The 10023-nt window shown below is 35.2% G+C and overlaps 2 protein-coding genes across 2 annotated transcripts; both read right to left on the bottom strand.

The window, feature by feature from the left end:
- Positions 1-994: 994 nt before the first annotated feature.
- On the bottom strand, positions 995-3355 carry LOC145729557 (uncharacterized). The gene is made up of 2 exons (XM_081980364.1): positions 2960-3355; positions 995-1770 (listed from the first exon to the last, which is right to left on the bottom strand). Exons 1-2 carry the CDS (start codon positions 3105-3107, stop codon positions 1028-1030), a joined length of 891 nt encoding a protein of 296 aa, XP_081836490.1. The 5' UTR covers positions 3108-3355; the 3' UTR covers positions 995-1027.
- A 5079-nt stretch (positions 3356-8434) lies between these two features.
- Positions 8435-9305, bottom strand: LOC145729811 (uncharacterized). Its single transcript, XM_081980731.1, has 3 exons — positions 8967-9305; positions 8713-8894; positions 8435-8651 (listed from the first exon to the last, which is right to left on the bottom strand). Exons 1-3 carry the CDS (start codon positions 9024-9026, stop codon positions 8435-8437), a joined length of 459 nt encoding a protein of 152 aa, XP_081836857.1. The 5' UTR covers positions 9027-9305.
- Between the last annotated feature and the right edge of the window lie 718 nt (positions 9306-10023).

Below are 10023 nucleotides of genomic sequence, written 5' to 3'. Positions count from 1 at the left end.
TACTGTTCATAGTTTTACTTTTTTGCTGTCTGTAATGGTTTGTAACACAATTAGTTTATTGGAACGTTTTCAGCTTTACGTTACTAATTAAAAATACGAATAAATTAACACATTAAATTATTCAAACTTGCTATAAATTTAAAGGTTACAGAGCGATGAAGGCGAGGAGTTTTATAATGGAGTAATTTTTAAATGCACGTGACTTCGAAATGAAACAACGAATTTTGATACGGTTTTGACTGTCATAAGGTTGGATTTATGGGCTGTTAGCTGACAGGAAAAACATTAACCTTAAGGCACTATAACTGTAGTATACAGGGTGAGAAAAAAGCACGTGCAAAAAAAACGTTTTAACTTAAGAAAGTGTTGATTGAAGTCAATATCTTGAGACTTTTATGGGCGTTTCCCAATTAACCGTGTCTCATTTACATACCACATTTCCAAAGTTAATCATAAACTACCCTACAATTTTCATGTTTTTGGCAACAATCAAATAAATATGTTACTTTCCATTAGCAGTACTTTTTGATGTGTATAAGCCAATTGCACTAAGCAGCTTACTCCTATCTACTGGCCTATTATTGAATCTAAGGCCGGTCGCATACTTATACGACATGTTTGCGACATGTCGTCGATAGTTTAGTCTTCGACATTTGTCTCATACAAATGTTGGAGACAAAACGTGATACTCGCACATCAGTGCGCATCATGTCGTCGGGCGAAGATGACGCATATTTATTATTGGCCCTATTATCGAAAAGAAAAAGAAAGAGAAATAGAAGATATTGGGTCCATCCGTACAGTACAGCTAATCTTCATCGAAGTATCTTTAAAAGCTGTACAAGTGAAGAAATTATGGATGATCCAGTAAAGTTTCAATCATTTTATAGAATGTCTCAGGGAACATTTACCATACTCTTAGATAGATTGGAACCTTTTATCAAGAAAGTTGATACCAAGTTTCGGGAAGCTATTTCACCAAAGGAAAAATTAATCATGACACTAAGGTAAGTTTATTTCTTATTTATTACAGATTTTGTAAAAAGTCATAATCGTTAGAACTTGGAGATGTTATAGGTGTACTTATTTGGTTCGAAGAATGCGAGGATGGTGCTTGAGAATTGTTTGACATCATCGAAGATGGACGAAATGATGAATAAACATTGAATGAATGAGGCCCTGGAGAATGATGATTCGGTGGTGGTGTGTAAAGTATTTCACCAAGAGTTTGCATAGTTCTATATTTGAACTCGTGTTTTTGGGCGTTTGTCATACGATGCAATTCAGGCAAGAGGCTTTTAAAAAATAACAAATCGGGATCTTCCATTTTCTCAGACTGACTTTGTTTTTTGGAGGCAAAATAATCCAGAGCACATTTCTCCAATGGGTCAATTTTTTTTTTTTTTTTAGGAACTCTAGGAGTTAATATGTTTCCATCGGGAATGAAAGTTTCATTTAATGGGGCCGGTTGTACCAATTGGGATTCTTCCATTAAATTATCATTTTCTTCCGGTACTTCGGGTTCAGGAGGCTCTATTTCGGTAGCTTCTCGTTCAGTTAAAATATTAGACGTTGCTTCATTTATGTTCATAGGGGATGGAATATTACTTTTTTGTTGTCTAGATTTACTGAAGGGTATTAGAAAAGTCAAGTGGTCCGCTAAATAATATTTTTTCTTTGGTTGTGCTGGTGCCCCACTTGGTGGTTTTTGTCTTAAATATCTTGCATAAGCGGACCTTAAATTTTTCCATTTCTCCTTACATGCAGCCGCTGAAAATAAAATCGTCTTTTAGGTACTTGGCAACCGGAATGAGTTTCAAGCAGTTATCTTTTCAATTTATGAGAGGAGATTCTACAATTGGGAAAGTAATTGAAAACGTTTGCGACAGCATTTGGTCTTGTTTGCGGGAAGAATATATGCCGGTTTTAAGTGAACTACAATGGATTGAAAGAGCTAACCGCTTTGACGAACTTTGGAATTTACCGAACTGTATTGGTAGCATTGATGGTAAACATATTAGAGTCCAATGCCCAGCCAAAAGTGGATCTGCATTTTATAATTATAAAGGTTATTTTTCGCTGCAATTATTGGCTATAGCAGATGCAGATAGCAACTTTATTGCAATTGATGTGGGCGACTATGGAAGAAATGGTGATGGTGCAGTATTCAGAAATTCAAGTATTGGACGAAACCTCAGAGCAGGCACGCTCAACATTCCGCAACCGCATCCTCTGTCCAAAGAACCACAAAAACCGGCCTTTCCCTACTATTTTGTCGGAGATGCTGCCTTTCCGCTTTCTAAACATTTACTAAAGCCATATCCATCTAGGAATTTAACCAATTCGAAAAGAATCTTCAACTATAGGTTGTCACGCGCCCGTCGCAGTGTAGAATGTGCTTTTGGCCTAATGGTTTCAAAATTTAAAGTATTAGAAAGGCCTATTTTATCCTCTCCAAATAAAACTGATAAAATAGTGAAAGCAATTTGTATCTTACACAATTTTATAAGAAAAATGGACGGAAAAATATCAGAACCAATGTTTCAGTCAGACGAAGTCCATAATAATAACACCGCAGAACAACATAATTTTCGGCCTCAAAGTCAGCGAGCCACGGATGAGGCGATAATGCTACGGGATAGATTATGCATCTATGTTAATCAGCCATACGCAGCACTACCTTGGCAGTCCAAATATTGCATTTAAAAAAAGTACATAGAGCGTGTTTGTAAAATAAATGTGAAAAATGTTAAGGTAATATGCATCCTATAGTTTATTAGTAGGACAAGTGCGCTAGAAATAATCTACCTGTTGTGCAGATTGAACGACGTAAATAAACTAGAGCCATAACCATCTTTAACTCTTTTTCACTTTTTGCAGACACCCTGTATATGATTGCAACAAATTATCATTGTTATTGATTCAAGAAATATTAATTAACTATCAAATAAAAACGTACCTGTCTCATTTACTTCTTTTCCAACCTCATTCCATGCTTTTTCTTGAATTTGTCGATTTGAATAATTTTCCATCGTATGGTCATATAAAACATTATGTTTTTCAACTATTTGCACGAATTTCACATTAAATGTTGGATTATCTTCCATTTTTTTTCAATTAAAAGTCATTCACTCTCACAAACATTCGCTCTCTGCAGAGGTCAAGTGACAAATGTCGCTTGAAATATGAGCAAGCCGTGTCGTATGTAATTTGTCTGCGACATGTCCGATCTTGTCTGCGACGTGTTCGCGTAGTGTACGAATCATCATAACAATACGGCTGCTGCAAATAAAGCGACATGTTCCTGATTTGTCGCAGACATGTTTGACACAAATGTCGTATAAGTATGCGACCGGCCTAATAGCCCGAGCGGAATTTAATCAAGCTTGATAATAGTAAACTGTAATCTATTGGTGGAGTCATATTGCAGGATCACTTTAGGTCAGTTTACATAACATAAACATCACCAGGCCTATTATCGTCATACGGCTAGTATACAGGGGTAATTCAAATTTATCCTTTACCATTGGAATCGCGCAAACTATAAGAGATACTAGAAAGTTGAAAGCTGAACCGAATGACGTTTTAAAAATTTCGATTTTCCGAAGATATAAAACAAAACATTTCCGAAAAAAAGTAATCAAGTTTGACGCCCTCTAGCGGCCAAACGGGACAAGTTAGCAGTGCCCGCGCAACGTCACGTGATAGCTCCATTCATTAGCTACCTACGATCATCTGATGCATATATACAAAATGTTTCAGATAATCAAGGGATTCGTGATTTTTTGGAAAAATGCAGCTAAATTTTGTCTTGAGGAAGGTTTTTCTTGGCCTACTGTACTAACCGTCGCCATTTTGGATTTAAACCTGTCAAAATGGTAATTTTTACTAATTTTGGTATGAACAATACGACTCCGTTTTCGTTTTGCTGTAACTGCCGCCATTTTGTCACTGAACATGAAATTAGAGCATTTTTGACAGTTTTCAAGACGTGGCACTCTTAAAAAATTACATTTTGACAAATGACAAGTCACGTCACATTTTAATCATTATCCTAAACTAATTGAGGCAGTTGAAGACAATTTTCAAAATTCAAAAATTTTTACAAAAAAATTCATGAGGTTTACTCCTTTTGAAAAGGTCAAAATTCAATTTTTTTATTTTTTAAGGTCAACCGGTGCGTTCTACAAAAAAATTGTATATTTAATAAAAGTTGCGTCTCTTTAAGGTTTCTAATATGGTAAAAATTTTACAATGCTAACTCTAACCGTTTTCGAGATATTTAGAAAAAATTCCGAAAAAAGGTAATCAAGTTTGACGCCCTCTAGCGGCCAAACGGGACAAGTTAGCAGTGCCTGCTCAACGTCACGTGATAGCTCCATTTATTAGCTACCTACGATCATCTGATGCGTATATACAAAATGTTTCAAATAATCAAGGGATTCGTGATTTTTTGGAAAAATGCACCTAAATTTTGTCTTGAGGAAGGTTTTTCTTGGCCTACTGTACTAACCGTCGCCATTTTGGATTTAAACCTGTCAAAATGGCCATTTTTACTAATTTTGGTTTGAACAATACGAATCCGTTTTCGTTTTGCTGTAACTGCCGCCATTTTGTGACTGAACATGAAATTAGAGCATTTTTGACAGTTTTGAAGACGTGGCACTCTTAAGAAATTACATTTTGACAAATGACACGTCACGTCACATTTTAATCATTACCCTAAACTAATTAAGGCAGTTGAAGACAATTTTCAAAATTCAAAAATTTTTTACAAAAAAATTCATGAGGTTTACTCTTTTTGAAAAGGTCAAAATTCAATTTTTTTATTTTTCAAGGTCAACCGGTGCGTTCTACAAAAAAAATGTATATTTAATAAAAGTTGCGTCTCTTTAAGGTTTCTAATATGGTAAAAATTTTATAATGCTAACTCTAACCGTTTTCGAGATATTTAGAAAAAAATCCGAAAAAAGGTAATCAAGTTTGACGCCCTCTAGCGGCCAAACGGGACAAGTTAGCAGTGCCCGCTCAACGTCACGTGATAGCTCCATTCATTAGCTACCTACGATCATCTGATGCGTATATACGAAATGTTTGAGATAATCAAGGTATTCGTGATTTTTTGGAAAAATGCACCAAAGTTTTGTCTTGAGGAAAGTTTTTCTTTGGCCTACTATACTGACCGCCGCCATATTGAATTTAGACGTCAAGGTGACCATTTTAACTAATTTTGGCATGGAGAACACGAATCTGGTATTCGTTTTGCGGTAACTGCCGCCATTTTGACTTTTTTTTAAATATTAGCATTCAAAGCCAACTAAGGTAAAGCTGGTTTTTATTGAATTATTTGTCATTTATAAAGTAAATCATAAGTTGTCATACATCATTAAAAAAATCTGAATAAAATGCACTATAATAAGTCCAATATGACATCAAATACAACTCCATGAAGCTATCAAACTCTAAAACATTGCTTTTAAAGGCAGTACAGTCAGTACAAATCATATTGATTATCTTTAAGACTATGAAGACAATTTTGACAGTTCGGACATACAACTGGCGGTCAAAAACGTATCAACTGGCAAAATCGAACCAATAGAGCTGTTAAACTAAAACAATCTGTTGAAAAGCATTTAAGTTAGTGGTAAACTAAGTCATATGTACTTCATAGCTTCATAAGTTAAATTTACCATTCCATAAAGCGATAAAAGTACAAAACCTGTTTAAAAGCATTTATATACTTGTTTATAGGTTTATGAGTAGAAATTGGACAGTCCTAACGTGGATCTGTTTATTTGGAGTATACAGGGTGTCTCAGTTTTAAGTGCCCAAACTTTAATGTCGGATAGTACGTCGAAAAATAACAACACTTTGCTATATAAACCTATATCCAATAGGGCGTCGTTACTGATATACAGGGTGTTAAAGTTTTTTAAAAAAATTGCTTATTTGAGAATTTCTCGAAAACCGTTGGAGATATTGTAATGAAATTTTTGTGTGAATATCTCCTGTTCAAAACGTCTTCAATGAAATAAAAAATTGAACTGTGACGCAACCAGTGTCGTACTTACCGACGTACGCCTAGGTACTTTGGATAAAAAAAATGTTACGCCACTGCCTTTTTGGAAATTAAAATTTGTTTTTGAGATGACTGTGTTCAATTTGGGAGACAAAAGTCCTCTTGTGTTTTTTCGGATTGACGCACCATTTCAGAGTAAAAAAAGGAAAGGTGACATCATTGCATGTCTTAATTACATGGATTAATTAAATTTTATCGTTTGGATGACTTCCCATTCTGGTTGGTGACAAATGTCGAACTGACAGCACATTATAATAACGTTCAATTTCAACACTTTAAAGTTTGTTTAGTTCTTTTTTTAAAATGCCACACTTATTTACTAATGCCGAGTACGCTGACATACATTTTATTTATGGATACTGCAACGGAAACACTAACGAAGCGTGCCGAGAATATGCTAGACGATTTCCAAATCGAAGGTGTCCAAATAAAAAGGTTTTTATGAAGGTTCATCACTTGTTGAGAGAGTTTGGATTACGCAAAAACCCAGATAGACCTAGAAGACCACATGGAAGATTTGAGGCAAACATTTTAGAAGTGTTCGATAACAACCCCACAGAAAGTTGCAGAAATGCCGCTAAGCAATTACGAGCGCGCAATATTCCAGTCTCAAAGGATGTAGTCCATCGAACCTTACGAAAGAATGGAAGAAGACCTTACCATTTGCAGCCAGTGCAATATTTAATGCAAGAAGATGGACCGAGGCGTAGAGAATATTGCAGTTGGCTGTTGAGATCAATCCAAATTGATCATTTGTTTTTGCGTAAAATTTTATTCACTGACGAAGCCACATTTACCAGAAGAGGTGTTGTGAACTTTCATAACTTGCACGTTTGGGGGAATGTAAATCCTCATCAAGTCAGACCCCGAACTTTTCAACAAGAATTTAGTGTTAACGTTTGGATAGGTGTGATAGGTAACCATTTAATTGGTCCCCATTTTTTACCTCCTCGCCTGAATTCTCACCTCTTTCTTCAATTCTTGGAAAATGACTTGGGTAATTATTTAGAAGACGTTCCACTCAACGTGAGACAGCAAATGTGGTTTCAAATGGACGGCGCACCTGCTCATTACGGAGTAAATGTTCGACGCTGGTGTGATTTGCACTTTCGGGAGCGCTGGATAGGTCGTGTAAATAATGCACATAACCATGATTATGTTCCTGGTACAGGTCCAGCCGCTTGGCCCCCAAGGTCACCCGACCTGACAGTTTTAGATTTTTTTATATGGGGCTTTCTCAAAGACAAGGTGTATTCCACTCCAGTTCACACCGAACTGGAATTAGTAGGTAGGATTGAAGCAGCCTGTGAAATTCTTCGCAATAATCCCCATCAAATATCTGCAGCGGTCAATTCTACACGTCGTAGGTGTCAAATATGCATTGAGTCTGATGGTTTCCATTTTGAACAACTATTGTAAACTTCGTCACAGATTAATTACCATTTGCGCGAACGTTTTAACGGGAACTAGTTAAGAGTTAAGTATTTTGACTGAGACAAAGAGCCATAAGAATTGTCACAGTCAAAACTTAACGTAAGCTTTCCCTAAAGTATCTCTGTCCAAAAGGCACTAAATAACTTTTAATTTGTTAAGTTTTATTTAATTTGTTTCCTAATTTAAGTTATGTGATAATAATAAATTTTTATACCATTATAACCTTTCCTTTTTTTACTCTGAAATGGTGCGTCAATCCGAAAAAACACAAGAGGACTTTTGTCTCCCAAATTAAACAGTCATCTCAAAAACAAATTTTAATTTCCAAAAAGGCAGTGGCGTAACATTTTTTTTATCCAAAGTACCTAGGCGTACGTCGGTAAGTACGACACTGGTTGCGTCACAGTTCAATTTTTTATTTCATTGAAGACGTTTTGAACAGGAGATATTCACACAAAAATTTCATTACAATATCTCCAACGGTTTTCGAGAAATTCTCAAATAAGCAATTTTTTTAAAAAACTTTAACACCCTGTATATCAGTAACGACGCCCTATTGGATATAGGTTTATATAGCAAAGTGTTGTTATTTTTCGACGTACTATCCGACATTAAAGTTTGGGCACTTAAAACTGAGACACCCTGTATTTTAATTTGTTATAAACTAAAAAACTATCAAAATCTTCTCCATGAAGCTATAAAATGAAAAAAAAACATTCTAAAAAACCAGTACAATCAGTTAAAAAAATTTTGAGTTTGTTGACTTGGAACTGTTTTCTTTGGAGCTAGTTCCACATGTCAAAATATCAAAAAGTAGCATTATTTTAGAAATTTAATGTTTTTCTAGATGGATAGAATGTTTGGAATTTAAAAAACCAGACAAAATAGCACTATTTTACTGTTAAAAATTATTGATTGGGTTCAAAAGTCTTCTAAGCACCAAAAACAGTTTCGAAGCGGCATCTTCGAAACTTCGTCTGGATTACAAAGTCTTAAAACTTCACACGTTTGAACAAGCATTTGCCGTTTCCGTAACTTAAGTATTTTGCTGCCAAAGTGGATTGATTCCGGAGAGTGCGGCATATCAAAACTTGGAATTTCTCCAGCTTGTTGCAGGGCAAAAACTTTCGCAACGACTCTGGAAAATAATTCGAACGCATTATCCAAGCAAGACTAACTTTATCAACTTCCGTACTAACCGTAACTTATTGCGCATCATATAAAACCCCAATTTAGTAAATAGGCTAAAAATAATGACCCTATAAGCAGGTCGTAGAAGTTGGAAAGCGTAAAAAATGGCTCCAAGTTTTTCAGGGGGTGGTTTGCTTCTACGGGAGAGGGCGGTTTTCCATAATGCTGGATTTTCCGGGGAGGGGGAAATCTGGAACGGAGAAGAAGATTTATGGACGGGCAACATCTGGAGACAAATGAAGAAATGTAGTGTAAAGATTACCCTCAGACAGGACACGCAGGTTTGTAGGTTACGGCCGGATAACAAACAAATAAAATACATTTAGAATGCCTCCACCTTGATACACTGTTCTGTTTATTGGTCTGGAAAATTTATTACTGGAACTGTGTCTGACGGGGGACTCGAGTTCTAACCATAAATCTTCAATGCGATTTTATGAACGGCAAATCTAATTTGCTATGTATTTATGTTTTCTTCCTTTTCTAGGTGTATTTTAAGTTCATAATTTGCTGCTCAGAATTAACTAAACTGCTCGCCAGAATGGGTTTGATGGTCGATATTACAGGAACAATTTAGGAACTCAGTAACCACTTTATTTAACAACATAAGAAAATACATAGAACTCACAGTGGATTCATAGTTTTGTTTCTGTAAAACATAAAAACGTAAAATTAAAACATGGAATTGTAATGCTCTCATTGCTCAGCATTTATTGCATCTGGCCAATTGCTTTTTAATAACTTTGGTGTAACTATTGTAATTTCGATCTTTTTTTTATTAATTTTTCTCTTTCTTTTTTTACCCGGAAGACTTTGTAATCCAGACAAAGTTTGAAACAGTTTTTGGTGCTTACAAGACCCCAATCAATTTAACAGTAAAATATCGCAATTTTGTCTGGTTTAATAAATTTCAAACATCCAAAAAAATGATTTTTACTTGCAAGTAAACAGGACCAATAATTAGAAAACTAACCAATTGTGTTTAGAAAAACATTAAATTTCCAAAATTCTTCTATTTTTTGACATTTTGACATGTGGAACTAGCTACAAAGTGAATAGCTTCACGTCACATCACTCAAAACTTCTGCTCATGGAACTCTAAGAAAACATCGAAAGTGAATTTTCCAGTACTGATTTTAAAAAGTTTTTTTTTATTTTATAGCTTCATGGAGAAAATTTTGATAGTTTTTCAGTTTATAACAAATTAACAGATCCACGTTAGGACTGTCCAATTTCTACTCATAAACCTATAAACAAGCATATAAGTGCTTTTAAGCAGGTTTTGTACTTTTATCGCTTTATGGAGTGGTAAATTTAAC

Source organism: Ips typographus, linkage group LG5, assembly GCF_016097725.1.
Source record: "Ips typographus isolate SLU linkage group LG5, UJ_Ityp_2.0, whole genome shotgun sequence".
In the NCBI taxonomy this organism is placed as follows: Eukaryota; Metazoa; Arthropoda; class Insecta; order Coleoptera; family Curculionidae; genus Ips; species Ips typographus.
This window is presented reverse-complemented; position numbering and strand designations above follow the sequence as displayed.

Bases quoted from the DNA above. Each gene is read 5' to 3' on its own strand.
- LOC145729557 (XM_081980364.1), bottom strand. From the start codon at position 3,107: ATGGAAGATAATCCAACATTTAATGTGAAATTCGTGCAAATAGTTGAA. The intron at 1,771-2,959 runs GTACGTTTTTAT...TTTTATTTTCAG, and splicing joins AAAAGAAGTAAATGAGACAG to CGGCTGCATGTAAGGAGAAA.
- LOC145729811 (XM_081980731.1), bottom strand. From the start codon at position 9,026: ATGTATTTTATTTGTTTGTTATCCGGCCGTAACCTACAAACCTGCGTG. The intron at 8,895-8,966 runs GTAATCTTTACA...TCTCCGTTCCAG, and splicing joins CCTGCGTGTCCTGTCTGAGG to ATTTCCCCCTCCCCGGAAAA. The intron at 8,652-8,712 runs GTTAGTACGGAA...ATTATTTTCCAG, and splicing joins ATGATGCGCAATAAGTTACG to AGTCGTTGCGAAAGTTTTTG.